Below are 18318 nucleotides of genomic sequence, written 5' to 3' on the forward strand. Positions count from 1 at the left end.
GCGTGCGAGCGCGTGAGCTGCTTCTACTGCTGCTCGACGGTCGACCGGAGCTTGTGCTTGCTATATATATGTGTGTGGGTGTACGTGTGTGTATACGGAACTCGCGAGACGGTATTTCGCTCTGCCACTGCTGCTGCTGCCGTTTCGCACTCGTGCGTATACTACGTAGCTTTTTGTGTGTACCTGTGTTGGTGTGTACTATATATACAGAGTCGGAGGCGCAGCAGCGGACATGTGGCGGTGGCCCCGTGCGCGCGCCTATATACTAGGGAGCGCTGATACGTACAGGATACACATAAGAAGGAGCTTGCGGGAAAAGCTCGGCTTAATTTAAAATAGAAATTAGATATAGAGATCTCAGTCAAAAAACAAAATAAACACCGTTGAAGCTTTTTTTGGGGGGTGGGTGGGGGGGTCGCAAGTACAGCCACACCGGCGCCTTTCGAGCATCTCCGCAAGCTCTCGTTCGCGCACACATATACACACATCGAGTCGTCGTCGTCGTCGTAAGTTTTATCGACCGCTGCTCGCCAGAGAGAGAGAGAGAGAGAGAGAAAGCGAACACACGTGCTCCCAAAGTATTATATATATACTTTTGCACGCTAGTTAACGCTTGTGACGTCACGCCGGATCGCTCCATACGCACGCAACGATTACCTCACGCTGCTACATAATATAGCTCGCGCACGAGGCAGTACGGTATATGTACAGAGTTATTATATCTCGCTGTGTAGCAGCAGCAGCAGAAGACTCCGTTTATCCGAGTCCGTGTGTGTATGTGTGTATATGTGAGCAGCGCGCGGGAGATAACACGACCTATGTGTAGTATTGGGGATTAAACGATGCACGTCGCGCCACCATCGGTCGGTTGGTGAACCCTCGAGCCGCCCGAAAATCCACAAAATAACACGCAAAAATGATGAAATTAATTAATTGCAAATTATCCCGAGTGATATATGCATGAAATTTAATTGAAAATCAAAGCTTATGTGATAACAAATTTATATAAAAAAAAATCTCATTGTAAACTTTTTCCAATTTTAAATTATCGTATTATTAAGTTACGATGACAGTCCGCGACCCGACGCGCCGATTCAACTTGATGGACGATGTGCAATTGTTTTTGCTATTGTTGCAAACGCGAGGCAGAGAGAAAAGTAAAAATGAATCTCCCAAAGTTAGAAATAAGTTTATTTGATATATTAGAAATATTGGGTGACTATAGAAGGCCTTTCATCGAAGCTGAGCAAATTTTCTTGGCGGATCACATTGTTTTATGTGGATTCAAATACCGTACCGATCAAGAGATCTTAATTGTTTCCTATGTGACACAAACGTCAAAAATTAATGATATACCACATGAAGTTACGTTAAAAGTTGAAGTTTCTGAATGTAAGAAAGTTATTTGCTGTCATTGTACGTGTCCAGCTGGGGCAGGTGGAAAATGCAAACACATTTTTGGCTCATTACTTTATGTTAACAGGTAAGCGGTGATTAATGAATGTTTCAATTACATGTGTAAACTTAATGTAATATTGTTATGTTACACTTATAAACAATATATCATTTTAGATATCAGATAGAAAATTTACAAGAACTGAGTTGCACTGACGTAAGACAGAAATGGGGCAAAGTTAAGAAACATTTAAATCTGCCGTATCAAAAAATTATTCCCATACATCAGTATTGTCACTTTAATACACCAAATGCAAAAATTAAGTATCAAGTCTCAGATGAATTAAAGAAGATATTTTTTGAAACATTGACTTCAGGTAAGAGTTTTTTGATATGTTAATAATTTCTGTGTTTTCATTTAACTCACTTGCATATATTATTTTAGCACAACCAAACTCTGAAAGTGCAATACATATAAGTAGAGTACGCCAAACAACAAAATGCATGAATGTCATAATAATTAATAATAATGAATTCATCGAACTCGCCAAATCTTTATTGAGTGAAAATAAAATTTTGCCAGATCCACCCACAATCAACATCTCATCGGATTTTTATTGGAAATGTGTTACAATTACAAATGAAGAAGCTGTGAATATTTTTGTTAAAACCGTAGGACAAAATAATTCTGTGTGGCACGAAGAAAGGAAAAAAAGAATTACTGGTAGCATTTGCTACGAAATTTTCACTTACTGTACAAATAGAAATCCTGATTGGGAAAAAAAAGTATTAAGAATTTTCAATTCTGATTTTAAAGGAAATGACAACACCACACATGGAATCGTCAATGAAAGTGTAGCATTGAAAATTTATAGCAAACAATTTGGATTTAATATTTCCAAAGCAGGTTTTTTTGTACATCCTAAAGTGCCTTGGCTGGGATATAGTGCAGATGGCATAAACGTTGAACAAAATTGTTTGGTAGAAGTTAAATGCCCTATTGATGGGAAAAAAATGTCTGCAAATCTGTTGTTACAACATTTGCCATTTTTGAGTGTTCAAACTGATGGTTCAATAATTTTAAAAAATAATCACAAGTATTATGGCCAAATCCAGCTTGGTATGTTACTTTTAGGGCTGTCAAAATGTCATTTTATAATTTTTTCTTCCTTTGACGATTCCATTGTTGTTTTAGAAGTATTGTACGATAAGGACTTTGCTTTGAATATGTTTTATTCGTTACATGATGCTTACTTTTTAAATATTTTACCAGTATTAGAGAAAAGTATATTTAGTTGAGAAGTTTGTTCAGTTAACCAAACCAAAGAATAATGAATTATGTTTGTTCATAATATTTTAGAATAATAAATGAAAATAAAAATACAAAATAACTTTTGTTCACATTATTTTTAATTATCATAAGCTATAAATTTATCTGCACTCAAAATAGGTGTCTGTAAATTTGTGAGTGCGCATACAACATTCATAATTAAATCAATATAAGGTATGATTGTAGTTTCTAGAGGTAATCTTAAAATATTGAATTGTCTGATTCGTTGAATTTTTCTCTCTACATGAACTCGAGCTGAAGCTATATCTCTATTTGATGTTGACTGTTGAGGAGTAAATTGAGAATTTTTTCTGAGAAATGGAGGTCTAATTAACTTTATGCCCAGCTCAGCGCATTCTTTATCAATTAAAAATCCTTTATCGACCATCACTGCATCCACACCTCTTTTAAGTCGGTCCAAGAGTCTTGAGCGTAGAAAGATTTGTTTATCTGACACTCTTCCTCCATAAGCTTTACTTACAAATGTAGTCAATCCAGACGGTGCAACTCCAATCATGAACTTGACGGTATGATNTTTTTGCGTGTTATTTTGTGGATTTTCGGGCGGCTCGAGGGTTCACCAATCGACCGATGGTGGCGCGACGTGCATCGTTTAATCCCCAATACGTCGTGTACGCCACATGCCTCCGCAGTGCGGAGAGCGCACACTCGCGCACACGAGCGAAGTAGTATAGAGTATAGACAGCTGCGTGACTCCTGTACACAACTTTGCCCCTTTCCCTCCCTCCCGAAAACGCGATGGGAGCACAACACACGGAGCGAATTTTGGCACACTTTTGCAGGGAGCATGCGCTCGCGCCGGCGCTCGCCGCAGCAGCCAGCAGCAGCAGGACTCTCGCGACCTGCTGCTGTGTGTGTGCAAGCTCTCCAGTGCAGCTATGCATCCTATTAATTCCTTCGTATATACGTTGTCGCGTGTATTATTGGCCGAGAGCTTGCGCGCGAGCTTGCGAGCTGCAGTAGTCACGCGACTCGAAAGCCGAGCTTTTAGCTGTTTTTAGAGAAACATGATTTTTCTCGCTCGTTTATGTTTAATTTTCTTTCTGAGAAACTTGAATCAACAACGAGCTATTTAACAACCCCCAAAGTTTTTCCGAAGAGAGACGAATTTCGATTCGGTCGTAAACGGCATAGTCGGCGGCGGCACTCGGTTTATAATTAACGAGCCACTGCTCGCCTTCACAAATTAGAAACGGGTCGTTTATACACACATGGAAAGCTTGAAAAGAAGTCCGTCGTCGGCGACTCTCTTGAACGTTCAACCGATTCACGTTCGCGCGCTCGCAAGCTCCGCTCTTGAGCGAGCGCAAAGCGGCGCGCATATAACTTCTTACGCGAGAGTTTTAATTGGGAAAAGCTCGCTCGGACGGCGGCACGCTGTACGCATAAATAATTCGTAAGCTCGAGTGGCCGAGAAATAGAGAGAGAGAGAGAGAGAAAGTTAAATGTAATATCGCTCGAACCGACTCGAGGGGTTAAAAACTTTTTTGAACCTCGAACGACGAGAAGCAATTCTATTTATATGTGAATCGCTTGGCTCATGCTGCATTGTTTTGGTTCGAGAGCATGACCGATTACGTATTCTTCATAAATTTAACTTCAATTTTCTTGTATACTTTTGTGTAATCTTTGGAAAACAAACGTATAGCGAGCGTAACTACGTGTACTCTATTTTCATGCGAAAATTGTAAACGATTTTGGAAAGTAAATGTTAATTTAGCCGCTGACGCGTTGAAAAGACAAACATGAAAAATGTCAAGTAGTTCGAGTTTATATGGCTCTTGGCTCGATAATATTTTTATGTTATAGCTTTTGGTCGCTAAACAGAAAGGACGCCGAATTGAAATTTTTCATATTATGCAGTTTTCAAAGAAGTTGATACAATAATTTCAAATCAAATTACAACGAAACAAATTAAACAACAATCATTATGTATAAAACAAAACATTGGCATTCAAAAGCGTTCTTAAAGTACATGAAAAATATTACAATGGTTTTAAGATTAAAAATTTGATTTATTTTTTTTTTTTTTATAAAAAATGTGCATACACAGTATGCAATAAATGCAATTTTTTCGTTGCACGTAAGCTACGTGTAAAATTTTTTAGTGTGTAATACACTTTACATATTTATATATTCACAATTATTTTGATACAATTATAAAAAGACATCTATCAGTGCTTAATATCTTCTTTTTTTTTTAATTAGTCTACGCAGTCGATATAAAATAATATCTTATGAGGAATTGATTTTTCCACGAATCGCAGTTCGAATTACACTTTTAATAATTACTACTATCTAGGGAGCGAGTTCAAATCGTCGTGATATCAAGTTCGAAAGAGTCCGAGTATATTGATTGATAAATAATGGCAAGCTCGATATTTACAAAAAAGTCTATAACTGATAAAATTTACGCAATTTGTCATGAAAGAAAAACACTTAATTTCGTACAGTAATTATGAATGAATCAAAACCCATAAAAATTGATTTTTACGTTGAAGATTATTCAAATAAATCACTTCTCGACTAGATTTCATGAGTGGGTTGAGATTTTCCAAGACAAATTTATTTTTCGATTTCGGTATGTAATTTCAAAATGAAATGAAATGGAAATAAAAATTTTAATATCTTTTTTTTCATGCCCATATGAACCCGTGACATGATCTTACGAACATTTGTAAATAACTTGACATTGAAAATAACTTTTGACTGAAAACTTTGTCACAATTTATAATGTCGAGTTATCCGCAATAGATTGAAGATTCTTGGACTTACAGTTCACTTTTTTTCTCTAGAAGTTTGGAAATCTGCACTGCACATCGGAATAGGAAACTTGGCAGACATATTGGTGTAGTAATGACAAAAAGAGACAATTGTCACGCTTGAAAAAGTTAAGAAAATGGCAAGCAAAGAAATAAAAAGTTAAAATTAATTATCGTATCTCGGACTCTTTCAAATAATACTCAAGAAATGTGTTAAATTTCACGTTCGAGTTGAATCGCGTTTATCACAGATTGACTAAAAATGCTTTTCTAGCTTAAAATTTTTTTGACAAAACAATGAGTCAAAATAAAATCACAATGAGAAAACTTCACTGAATAAATTTCAAAATATAGACGGAAATCTTGATGTAAAAACTGGATGCTTGTAAGGACCGCATTTGGGAATTGAATATTTATTCAAGAAATCACGCCACATGTCTGGAATTCTTCTCGATTTATACAGTTAACTGCTGGCTAAATGATCAAGAGAAGTGACAGAAAAATATATTTTACAAGATGCAAGTATAATCACTTAAATCATACTAGTGTGAGTTTTTAAAAATTAAAGTATTGTATGAATTGAAAATTCATATTCGTTTTTTAAAAACGATAACTTATAAGTTATAAGGTTTGTCGCTTGATACATTCTCAAGGCAATAAACATTTGAAAATTCAATTTTTCATGTTACAGTAGTTTACAAAACATAAAATTCAGTCATACAAATAGAAGTTTCATGCATTTTGAATAATCATTAACAAAATGAATTGCGCAAAACCCCTTATAGTAAACTTACAAGGTGTATTTACTTCTAAATAATATCTTAGTACTAAATCAAAAAATGAAATATCTTATATTATCCATCAACAAAACCATCATTCCTGAACAAGGCATAATGATAGACCTAATGACTAATGTGATGAAACGTTCATTTACAATATTAAGAAGTTTGTACGATTTGCATCATCGGTATTGGTATAATTCAATGACTAACAACTCTTAGAATTACTACCTAGATGCATTAACATTCTTTCGGTACGATATTTACAAAAATTTGTCACTGACAAAATGTATTTACATCCACAAAACGTCGTTTCTTATTATAATTAGTAAACTTGCAAAAAAATAAGACATGTTTTACATTGGAACTTAGCTCCTTCATGTTACTTGGCTGTACTGGTTTCACAATTCTTACGAATTTTAGATGATTTTTCAAACTACCGTATTAGTAGTCAATACTCGTATAGTAGAATTAAAGTAAATTGATTTCAAAACATAATTTTATACATATAACATTAATACGTATTTCAATATTGATGCATCAAAGAAAAATGTTTTTAAATATAGAAACATTCAATGGACATTTGAACTTTTAAATTTAAAAACATTTTGGCTTCTTCGAAATGATCATTAAGATAAAATAATATTGAGCGAAAGAAAGTAGAGTGGAGCTAAAGATGGGTGATTTGGTTTTGTCACAAAACCAAAAATGAAAAATTAAGATTTTGTAGAAAGGCATTGTGTTTGTTTTAGTTACACACGACTAGTGATAGCATCTTTTAACCATAAACATTTGATTTACAGAGCAATAAATGAGTTGTAAAATCACAACTTTTTTTGAATATGTACCAATTATCAAGGATTATATACAGCGTGTACATATCCAACTGAAGCCGAGTAGCAGTCACTCGTTGAACGCATCGCTTCTATTGCTGACATCTTGATCGCGGTTGCAACTTCTTCAGCTTATAAATAATTTCTACCAGTTTTGACCACCCCTGCCTCTACCTCTATACATGTTACCTCCACGGAAAGGGCTACCTCTGTGAGGTTTCATACCGCGAGGTCCGAGATTCGAGCCCGGAGACGTCGGTTGAAAGTTTCCCATGGGCATCTGTCGTTGATGGCCGCCTCTATCCATCCAAGGTGGCCGTGGACTGCCACCAGGCGCACCGGATCCTCGAAACGCTGGATTTCCTCGTCCTCGGCCCCGTGGCATGGGTCCACCACCCCTAAAAAGTACTCGATTAATTGCCAAGCTGATAAAGTACATACTTTGAAAATTGACGAGCGGCGTACCTTCCCATTTGATTATCGAAAAATTCCTTTGATTGAGGGTGTTGATGGAAATCTTGTGGCTGATTTGGAGAAAAATTGGGTTTAAAGTCTGGTGTATTTTGATGAAACGAATGATTAGGCCGGAAATCCATGGGTTTATTGGATCGAAAATCTTGTTGTTCTTGATGGAAATTCGACTGTCCTTGCTGAAATTGCGGCAATGGCGGAGGAGGAGGAGGCCTGGTATCTACTCCTCGCAAATCTGTCGAGATATTACCCATTCTTGATCCACCCTAATGAACGAATCAAATAATTTAATACACTTGGCCATACTTTGATCAAAGAATTGTGTAAAATAAATAAAAATATACTTACGGTCGGCGCTGTTCGCATATCCATATCTTTTACGTTTGATCGTGACATTCCAGAAGGAGGTGGCACAGGCGGTAAATTAGGAATACGCATATCACGATCTTGAGATCGCAAATCTACTAATACTCTGTTAGCTTTTTTCGACTCTGCCTCCTCATCCGACATCTCCATGTCAACACTTTCTACATTATCGCCGGGAGCTTGCATATTCGGTCTTCTATAACATTAAAAAATGATCGTTCATTTTTAAATCTCAATGATGAATATAATTATTTACATACCTATAATCCTGATCCATATTTGACCACAAGTTATTAGAAGATCCCGATGGTGCATCGTTACTATTATTTGCCGGACTTCCCGTAAGACTGATAAGATTCCGATGGTCGACATCAACATTTTTTATCAAACGATACGGCATATCTTTCTCAGCTTTCATCGAAACCGGCAAAACCCTGTAATTTAATAAAATATAGTCAAGTTGCAGTCAAGATAAAGTTGTATGTGATTATGGTGTTTTTAAAAAAAAAGTGTTTGCCTATGATCAACGTCTCCAATACTACTAAGTAGAGGTTCTTGTGTTTGTGAGTCATTGTATTCCAAAGGAGTGTTAAAACTTGTTTTTTCGTACATTGGTGGAGATTCAGGAGTTTCCGAGAGCATCATATTTTTTTCATCCATACTTTCATTCCAAGCTGATTCGCTGTTGTTGAGGCTCCATTGATCGTTGCTCGACTCATTCCATGAAGGTTTTAGTTTACCATCTTGAACCGGCCAAATTGGATTAGTATCATTGTGTACAGGAAATACCACTGATATAAAATTATATTCATTTAATATTCTTAAGACTAATAAAAAATAACTCAGGCATTTCAAAACAAACCTTTTTCTTTAGGGGCTTCATTGGCAAAAGTCCATGTAGGGAATTTAGGAGGTAATTTGTTATAACATGTGTTATCATCCAAAAATTCTATAGGGGGCATGGGGGGAGGTAGAAGGGGATTAATTGGATTTGGTGCTGAGTCAAATGCATTTAGTGGTATCGATGTGTTGTTTTGACTACTTTCACTAGAGTATGGAGATGGAGTATGCGATTCACCATTTATAATACGATTTTGTAATGGTGTACTATGACTCATGTGAATTTGATTCAAGTTTCCTTTGGGTGCATTAGGAACATTCATCATTCTATCAACTGTTGGTGCCATGCCTACAACAGGTGGAGGACGATAATCATTTTGGATTGGCCTCTTATCAGACATCATGTCTCCAACATCTAACCCAAGCCCTGGTATAGCAGGTGCTTCATCACTTGCAGGTAGCACCGTTTTTAAGTAGTTGGAAACTGGTTCATTAGAATTATCTTGTACTAAAGAATTCCTTGCATCTATTTTCTAAAAAAAAAAGTGGTTTTCATTTTATAGTGTTTTACAATTTTTTTTATAAATGTTCTAAAAAGTGTTTTAAAATTTTTGTAAATTTCCTTACATCTATAGAGTCATACTGGTTGCTGTTATTGGATATATTAGAAGAATCATTGAAAACATTTCTCTAAAAATAAAAGTTTTCAAATTAGCTTTCATATTACTTTTTTTTTAATGCAACTGAAGATTAAAAATACTCACAGCATCAAAATCAATGTTCCCTCCCATAAATGAAGAAAAATTGTTGCTGAAATCTCCTGATGAGTTATTACTCAGGGCAGTAAGGGGATTATAATCTTGACTGAAAGATCCATACATAGTAGGTGGAGCAACATTTATCAAAGAAGATTGGTTCATTGGATTTTCTTCAGGAAGTTCTATATCACTGTCTGGGCTTGGAGAGGGAGCATTTATGTCAGGTGAAGGAAGCGGTGATGCTAACATAGGTATTAGTTCATCTAATTTTTTCTTTAAATTTTTGACTCTTCCACCAAAATTTCTATAAGCCTAAAAACAACAAATTATATCTTAAAATCCTGAATTTAGTTTTATATTATGAAGACTAGAAATTAATGATTCTACATACATTCACAACAATTTTTACTTCTCCTCTCTGAGTTTCATAAAATTGATCAGCTTGATCTAATAAGTCAAGAACTTGTTTTCTTTCTCCAATTTCAGCCTCCAGAGCTTTGATATAGTTTTCTATGCTTTTAGTAGCAATATCAACTTCTTTTTCTGCATCTTCTACTCTTCTACGATCTTTTAAAGATGAGCGTAGTTCTTCAAGATTATTAAAATCAGTATTAGTATCTCTAAGATCTCTCAATCTTGCATCAGTGGCTTGTTCCAGTGTAGCACATGATCTCATAGTTGATATAAGAAGTGGAGCTTGAAATTCTTCTGGTTGCACAGGCTGAGGTTCAACTTTTTTCTTTGGTGCTGCAGAAATGAGACCAGATAAATCTGCCAAAAACTCTTCATCGTAAACTCCTCTCTGATCCCAAATTTTAAAAATTCTTAATATACGGTGTTTCACTTTTTCGTCCCGAACCATAGTGGTGGCTCTTTGCAACGCAGTTCCCCATGATTCCACAAACTCAAAATTTTTTCTTTTGGAGTATTGTATTACATCATTTGCCAAGTAAAATAATGTCAGTCTGTGTTCAACTTTAACTGAAATAGACATATTAAAAGTTGCAATTTAAGTCATTTAGAAGTACTTGAACAGACTTATAATTGAATACCTTTTTTGAGTACTTGTAGCCAAGTTGCAACAATTTTTTTGTGATGTGTTCGTCTTTCAAGACACCATGCTGAAAGACTTTGAATAGATTCTTGTGAATCTTTCAATGATTGGAGTTTCCTCTCAAATGCCTCAGCATCAAATTCCGTAGAAACCATTTTTATGTTCTTAAAACTCTAGATCACATAGATGAACAATTGGCATATCTGTAAAACATGTTATCGAACAAGTTTAGTTAAAAATCCTTTTATCAAATAAATAAAATAAGAATATCTTGAATGTTACTGATTGATAACTCCATTGCAATGATTTGAATAAAAAAGGATTAAAAGATATTTTAGTTAGACTCTATTGCAAGATCAAAAAAGCATCACAAAATTAATAATTAAGTACTAACAAATGACGACGAAATACACAACATATGAGACAATTGTTCAAGTCCGGAGTCACTTGTAAATAAAAGCACAAAAGTGAAACAAAACCGCACGAACGAAATATCTGCCCGAAAATCAAAACTTATCCCCCCAAAAAAAGAAAACATTTACATTTTCTCGCTGATCCGAACGTTGTTGGGATGCGGGCGAGAATCGCGGGGCATCGTTATCTTGACAGCAGAGCGAGATTTTTCCACGCACTTCGTTATCCACCATACAAAACTCTAGGTTATGACTGACGTAGAACCATCGGTGCATAACCAGTTGACTCGACTCGCGGGACAGGCGTAGCAGGCGCGCACACAGCGTCGCGAAAAGCCTCGCCGCAACAATCAGCCGAGGTGTACCAATCGACGGCGAACACTCTGTTATGCGTTAATAACGAAGCACGATGCGACTCGCGGTCCTCGCGATCGAAATCAACAATCGTGTCCCTTTATCGCGCATACATATAAACTCTGCGGTCACAAATCACAATGTGCATGTATACAGCGAAGCGCGAGCTTATGACGATACAACACACACAAGCACACAGACACGCGCGGCTCCGATTTTCACCGCGACACAATCGTCTACGAGTTCAACGTGAAATTCGCACGAGCGGCTCGCGATGCATCGGTGGATCAGCCTCTGCGGTGCACCACGAACGCGAGCGAGACTCGTGCGTGCAGACTCTGTTTCGCGCGGCGTCTCGCTGGTGGTAGGTGTGCGACCTGCCTGTTTTTTTTTTTTTTTTTTTTTTCCCGAATACCGGGTCGTCACTGTGCGTGGGGCGCGTGTGTGTACGCGTATACGTATGTATGTAGTAATCCCCTTGGCGTGTTTTATTATTGGCACTCGACGACTGCTATGCCGCAGGCTCCTCGACTACGCGAAAACACGTCTCCGCCATTTTTCGCTATATACATATAAATACTGCCGCGGTGATGATCGCTGTTCGACCGACTGAACTGCGAACTTCGGCGAGGATATAATATGTATCGCATTATAGGGGTATATATATCTATATGTATTTGTTTGTAAGGTTTTATATCACGCAAGCGCGTAATGCAGCTGTGGCGGGCGGCGATTTGTTGGCGAATTTTTTGCTTCTTTCCTTTTTTTTTTGCAGCGTAACTTGAAACTCCGTCGTGAGCGATTAGGGAGAATACACGAGAGACATTTAAAAATCCAACGATTTCTGGGAATAAGATTATGGCGTTTAAAGAGCGTACTTGCAGCTGGAGAGAAATGATAACATTACGTTTGGTTTTTACAAATTTATAAAATAAAATATTATTTATTTTCATCGGTTGTAAACAATTTCAACATTACATTATATTACAAAAAAACAAGTACAATTACTTTACAGGGAAAACATTCAATGTTTTCGTTTTTTGGCCAAGGGATTACCCTCTCTCGATTGGAATTTGGTTTTGGCACTAGTTCTGGCTTCCTTGGTTCTGTCAAATTTCCTTTTACCTTTGGTGGTGAATCCAGCCAAAGTTCTCAACGATGGTGGCACTATGTACGAGGGGACATCTTTCAGATGGGGTTGCAATTTTACAGTGTGAAGAGCTTTGTCTTGTTTGAGAGATTCAAGATCTCTTGGATTATCTTGGAAATAAGATTTCAACTTTTCACAGTTCAGCACCTCAGCTTTTATTTCTTTGAGACGTGCTTCTCTTACTGCGATACGTGTAACAGCTTTCCAAGCATCTCTTGATCGATACCTGAATCCGTCAGCTTCTTTAAGATCAAATTCATACTTTTGGAATACATTCTCTTGTTTATAATAATCTTTGAGATGATCCTTGACTTCCTCAAGTAATGGTTGTTCTCTTATCGCAATGAAGTTTATAACAAAACCTTCATTGGTACCTCGAGCTGTGCGACCAGCTCTGTGTATGTATGAGTTGATGTCAAGTGGAAAATCAAAGTTTAAGACATTGGAAACAAATTGAAAATCTATACCACGTGCTACACCCGATTCTTTATCCTTCTTCCTTTTACTCTTCTTTTCTTTTATCTTGTGTGGCTCATCTAAAGATTTTTCATCAGATGCAATTATAATTTCATAAGTACCATTATTAAATTGTGATACTGCTCTGCATCTGGATACAGCAGGTAATTCTGAATTAAGTACACATGATTTAATGCCAAATTGTTCCAAAAATAACTTGAGCTTGTAACAACGATCAACTGTATTGACAAATATGATAGTCTTGCCTCTGACCAAACTCAATTTCAGTAAGGAGTACAGAATAGCAGCTTTGTCATTTTCTTCAGCATTTAAAACATACTGTTTGAGCTGAGTTGATGGGGCAATTGGAGCTTCTTCCAATTTTAAAATAGCTGGATTACGTAAAACTAATTTTTTTAAAGTTAAAACATCTTCTGACAAAGTAGCAGAAGCTAAAACTGATTGATGATTACTAGTTAAGAAAGTTAATACTTCCTTGATTTGTTCTTCAAAACCAAATGAGAAAACCTAAAAGATTATAAAATGAGAAATTATAATTGAAGCTTGTTGAAATAAATAATAGAGCAAATATAAAATTTTAATTATTCCTTACCAAGTCAGCCTCATCAATGATTAGAGTCTTCAGGTTTTTGACATTTAAATTGTTAGCTTTCAATTGATCTAATGCATTACCCGGAGTGGTAACAACTATGTCAGGATTGTCCTTTAACAAGGGTTTATGAGCATCTGTAACCAATTGTTGACTCACATCAACAACTCTGACTGATTTGCGACAGCTGGACGTAAGACCTATGATCACTTCATAGATCTGTTTGCACAATTCTCTGCTTGGTGCAAGTACCAAACATCTTGTCTTACGAGGTGCATCAACATTTCTATCTTTGTGTTCTAAAATGTCCTGAATAACAGGGATTATAAACGCACCAGTTTTTCCAGAACCAGTTCTGGCTCTGAGCAAAACATCTTTTCCATTACGAATGAGTGGGATGGTTTTTTCCTGGATAATCGTTGGCTCGGCCCATCCCAATTTTGCAATACTCTGCACAAAAAAAAACCATCGAATGTCAACTTTATTCACAAAATCAAAGCGGAGTTAAATATATTTCAAAAAACAACGTGCAGTACAAACCTTCAATAATCTATCGTCCAAACCAAACTCGTGAAACTGTTTCGCCTCTTCCTCGTCGGAAGACACGACGGGTTCGTTTTCATTATCACTCATATTTATTATTGTTTTTATAAATTAAAATCACTTGAAATACCAACAATTACGAGAAGTAACCTACAGCACGTGTGTCGATTCGAACGACTATGCTAGAGGCTGCTGCACATGTTCACTTTTCGTTCGCATGCCGGCGCCGTGACAATCGCTGGCGCGGCGACGCGAACGAAAGCGTGGCAATTTCAAAATAATTGTTTTTTATTTTACTACATTTAAACGGTGATACGCCGCCACGGGTGGGTAAAAGGTAAGGTTTAATTAAACCGAAAATTGGAACAACATTACAATTTTAATAATTATAATCTTTATGGAATTATATGAAAAAATAATCAAAAAGATAATGAAAAAAATACCGTAAGATATCAAAAATATTAATTAGGCATTAGCGTTGGAACGTATACTAGCAGATGTCAAGCGATAAGGAACAAAATACATCATTGAGATAGTAATATTCTTTTTTTGCGACCTATACGTAAGAATAATTAACAACATCTACTGAAACTTTTTTCAGTTTTTCAGAATTAAATTGCTTCTTTGCCTCAATTTCCTACGCGACTTCTTAGTCCAATCAATAAAGGTTTTATCTGGTATTTATTCTACAAGTCTTCATGAACAAATTATCGTTTTTATTATTGCAAATTGACTGGGAGGTCTCTATCTTTCATTTGCGACCTGTCTGGTCTTCGTACGTTGAGCCAACAACAAAGTTAATTAACATTCACTAGGGGAGTGTTTTTTAATAAACAAATGCAATATCTCGATAAATAATGCACTTAGCGAGATTTTGAAAAATGCATTGAATTCTGCGTAACGAGGGCTACATTTTCTCAAGATTTCATTGCCGTAGCACGTTTTAATAAATAATTATAAACAATTGTAAAAACGGCCACTTTTAGAGGTTTTTTCGACCTAGAGAATAAATAAATGGACGAAAAAATATGAAAAAAATACCAGAATAAAGGACTTGAAAATGCCTACAATTTTTGTTTGAAACATTTTATCGTAAAACTTATACTTTACGAGTTAAAAATTATAATATGCTTTTTAGCATTTTTAAAGGCTTATAAACAAAAACGCAGGATCAAAAAACAGTGGCATTTTGTGAAAATTAGTTGTTTAGGGTACCCAGAATAAGAATCCATCGTAAAATTCTGGTTGCGAATTTTTTTTTTAACATAAAGACAGATTTTCATCGATAGGGCTATTCTCTCTTCAAACGACTTCTCTATTCCAAACATCAACATAACATGGGATTTTGTATCCTTCGCGATTTATATCAGTCGTCAAACATCTTCCAACAAAATAAGTTCGATTTATTCTATTAGATAACATCGAAATTACGCGTACTATGCGTGCCTGCGAATATTTTTGTGGTGCCATCGTGGACGATAATGAATATGAAGTTAGTTAATTCAAAATATAGATCTTTTTGAATTATTGTGATCTGTTAAATTTACTAATTTTTTAAACGAATATTGTTTTACAGGCACACATCGAAATTTGTGTTAACCGATTCAGAGATATTTGGTTACCACCACACGGCCCTGATAACAGGGTAGCATTTAACCGACATATAATCCGGAATATTGAGCCAGCAGACAATGTGGAACTGAACGGGGCATGGGCTCACGTTTTAGGAAAATCTCTTGAGAGTTAAATCAAACGTCAAAAATTAAAATTTTGAATAGAATCGAAGTGGAGATAATCATAAAATAAAATATTTTTTGTAGAGGCACTGCGGCAATAATATCTGGATAGAGGAGGTCGCATATCATAATGCAAAAAACAAAGGTGCCAATGCCAAAAACTCCTTCTCGCAATTTGTCAAAGAAATTGCATGTTCGATAATCGGTATAGAAGGCTTAACAGAAGCAACACCAACTGGTAAGCCAAGGCAAAGAAAAAAATCGACCCAATATTGTTGGGAGCAGTGTATGGTAAAGTTAATTTATTTTTTTCGTTTTGTGGGAACTTAGCTTAAGGGACGTTTCCAATTAAATGCATATTCATGGGCCAGCTTTTTCATTATATATGTTCTTTTTTCAGGTATTTATCAGCATTATTTGGCTAAAGAAAAAAACATGGACCCCATACAGGCAGCAGCAGAACTAAAAAAAGTGCACTCGTACCTTTCGCAAAAAAATCATGATTTGAATTCTAAAAAAAGAGCGAAAAATGGTCCAAATTCTGATAAAAAGAAAAAAGCTCGAGTTAATAAAAGATCAAAGAAAACGCAGAAAGATAAAGAAGAAAGTGAAAGCGAGGAAGAGGATGGTAGTGATGAAATGAATGAATTTAAAGAAAATACTAAAAAAAAAGATGGAAATAATACAAATGAAGAATCTGAAGATACAGATCAAAAAAATAAAGATAAAGACAAAGATTCTAGCTCAAGCTCGAGCTCGAGCTCTAACTCAAGCTCAAGCTCAAGTGAAGCCGAATCTAGCGATAGTGATATGGATGTAGAATGAAGTTTTTAAAATGCGTTCTTTTAAAATATTGTAGGAGTTAATTTACCTATAGCTGGAAATAAAAACCCTCATAATACTAATATTGTTGAACATTTCCATAAAACTACTGAACCTATGCAGCAAGGTAATTTAATAAAAACATGTTCGATTCCCGTGATATCTTTTTATTAGAAATTACTTTAACTACTGCTAAAAAATATAATACAATAAACCATTTTATCATCAAAATATTCTTTGAAAAACCATCGAATATCCATAAAAAATCCATTCATTTAAATCGATAAAATCATTGATTTTCACGGTAAAAAACCAATATAATACGATAAATTATTTTTATGTGGATCAGAATATTCTTATAAAATCGAATGAACTTGGACGAGAAATTCCGATAAAAACGAGTATAGCTCGTATGTATAGTACCTTTAAAATTTAAAATTGTTTTATTTATAGTGTAAAAATAATATAATACTATAAAAAATTTAATTTCGAATCAGAATATCTTCATATAAACCAATAGACATGAAGTAAAATTTTGGTAGGCCCCTGACATTGTTCTGATAAAAATGTACTGTTCTATGATTTAAGGTTTTGATATACAACGATAAAACTTATGAACTTTGTACAACTTGAACTTTTTAACTGTTTTTTATAATCAACCTAGTATAAAACTCATCGTACTAATTATACACATATACATAAACATTTTCAAACTTATAAAAATATTTAGGAATATCCGGGTGCAGATACCTCATAAAAACTGACCGGATATTTTTTTTATCAGTATTTATAGGTTGGTTTCAACTGGGGTGTCATTTATGTTATTGCCCACAATTATAATTATTACTTATGTTCATATTCATTGAAAGTATTTAAAATTTTTATACTCGATATTTCATATAGACAAGAATTTCAAGGAATTTCATGCATAAATTTTATTTACATTTTACGGTAAAATGTTGCTTGTTCATGTTACATATGCAAATGCCCGACCCGACTAGCAGCCCTCGCTTCGCTCGGGCGTGCAAATGTCGCGGGCATTGGCAAGAGCATTATGATGTGAAAATAAACTACTAATAGATCGAGTTTTTCACTGGGTATGTGAAAATATACTATTTTTCTGCAAATATGAAAAACTTGTTGTATTTGATATCAGATTTGTCTCAAAAAAATTTTAAAAAAATGGAGGCCTTCTATGACACTTTTTCAAAGGCCCAAAGTTGGCCATTTTAGCGTTTTTTGAAAATTCATGAAAAATCATAAATATTTAAATAATTCCTAGATTGAAGTAGAATGATTCAAAAGTAAAAGTGCCTCTGAACTTTATTGTTGAAAATTGTCCAAATTTTCAGAGAAAACCCATTCCAACGTGATTGCAGAGCAATACCTGCGGGGTTAATAAACGAAAATAACTAGAAAAAAAAAACAAAAAATCTAATCGAGTTCGAACCGGACTTTTATTTCCAAAACTATGTAAAAAGCTTCCTAAAGATGTCAACTACTACCTGATAAAGGTTTGTAATGAGTCTTACAGTGTAACGCAATGTGGACAACAATACGTGTCGAAAAACGTGCAGTAAAGGTCTGAACAAGGGTGTTTTTAGTGATTTTAGGCATTGTGGGCC

The 18318-nt window shown here is 35.4% G+C and overlaps 3 protein-coding genes across 5 annotated transcripts; 1 reads left to right on the forward strand and 2 right to left on the reverse strand.

Moving 5' to 3' along the window:
• The first annotated feature begins 1036 nt into the window (after positions 1-1036).
• On the forward strand, positions 1037-2694 carry LOC111693546. The gene is made up of 3 exons (XM_023458348.1): positions 1037-1483; positions 1573-1772; positions 1841-2694. Exons 1-3 carry the CDS (start codon positions 1110-1112, stop codon positions 2692-2694), a joined length of 1428 nt encoding a protein of 475 aa, XP_023314116.1. The 5' UTR covers positions 1037-1109.
• Positions 2695-4929: 2235 nt separating this feature from the next.
• On the reverse strand, positions 4930-11770 carry LOC106659965 (regulation of nuclear pre-mRNA domain-containing protein 2). 3 transcript variants are annotated; one of them, XM_014382773.2, is made up of 11 exons: positions 11152-11770; positions 10608-10812; positions 9947-10536; positions 9562-9867; positions 9425-9487; positions 8820-9330; positions 8475-8700; positions 8218-8391; positions 7940-8153; positions 7586-7857; positions 4930-7518 (listed from the first exon to the last, which is right to left on the reverse strand). In XM_014382773.2, exons 2-11 carry the CDS (start codon positions 10762-10764, stop codon positions 7266-7268), a joined length of 2766 nt encoding a protein of 921 aa, XP_014238259.1. In that variant the 5' UTR covers positions 10765-10812; positions 11152-11770; the 3' UTR covers positions 4930-7265. The 3 variants fall into 3 exon arrangements, with proteins under 3 accessions (XP_014238259.1, XP_014238260.1, XP_014238258.1); XM_014382774.2 differs by having other exon boundaries at positions 8568-8748; XM_014382772.2 differs by having other exon boundaries at positions 8475-8748.
• A 571-nt stretch (positions 11771-12341) lies between these two features.
• Positions 12342-14311, reverse strand: LOC106659833 (probable ATP-dependent RNA helicase DDX56). The gene is made up of 3 exons (XM_014382548.2): positions 14133-14311; positions 13596-14042; positions 12342-13510 (listed from the first exon to the last, which is right to left on the reverse strand). The coding sequence occupies exons 1-3, from the start codon at positions 14223-14225 to the stop codon at positions 12401-12403; spliced, it is 1650 nt and encodes a 549-aa protein (XP_014238034.1). The 5' UTR covers positions 14226-14311; the 3' UTR covers positions 12342-12400.
• Positions 14312-18318: the final 4007 nt, after the last annotated feature.

Source organism: Trichogramma pretiosum, unplaced genomic scaffold (assembly GCF_000599845.2).
Source record: "Trichogramma pretiosum strain Unisexual culture from Peru unplaced genomic scaffold, Tpre_2.0 scaffold113, whole genome shotgun sequence".
Taxonomy (NCBI): Eukaryota; Metazoa; Arthropoda; class Insecta; order Hymenoptera; family Trichogrammatidae; genus Trichogramma; species Trichogramma pretiosum.

Excerpts from the sequence above, each read along its gene's own strand:
- LOC106659833 (XM_014382548.2), bottom strand. The coding sequence starts at position 14,225 with ATGAGTGATAATGAAAACGAACCCGTCGTGTCTTCCGACGAGGAAGAG. Across the intron at positions 14,043-14,132 it reads TGGACGATAGATTATTGAAG|AGTATTGCAAAATTGGGATG; the intron begins GTTTGTACTGCA and ends TTTTTTGTGCAG. Across the intron at positions 13,511-13,595 it reads TCATTGATGAGGCTGACTTG|GTTTTCTCATTTGGTTTTGA; the intron begins GTAAGGAATAAT and ends ATAATCTTTTAG.
- LOC111693546 (XM_023458348.1), top strand. The coding sequence starts at position 1,110 with ATGTGCAATTGTTTTTGCTATTGTTGCAAACGCGAGGCAGAGAGAAAA. Across the intron at positions 1,484-1,572 it reads TCATTACTTTATGTTAACAG|ATATCAGATAGAAAATTTAC; the intron begins GTAAGCGGTGAT and ends ATATCATTTTAG. Across the intron at positions 1,773-1,840 it reads TTTTGAAACATTGACTTCAG|CACAACCAAACTCTGAAAGT; the intron begins GTAAGAGTTTTT and ends ATATTATTTTAG.
- LOC106659965 (XM_014382772.2), bottom strand. The coding sequence starts at position 10,764 with ATGGTTTCTACGGAATTTGATGCTGAGGCATTTGAGAGGAAACTCCAA. Across the intron at positions 9,868-9,946 it reads AAGTAAAAATTGTTGTGAAT|GCTTATAGAAATTTTGGTGG; the intron begins GTATGTAGAATC and ends TGTTGTTTTTAG. Across the intron at positions 8,154-8,217 it reads AATATGGATCAGGATTATAG|AAGACCGAATATGCAAGCTC; the intron begins GTATGTAAATAA and ends TTAATGTTATAG.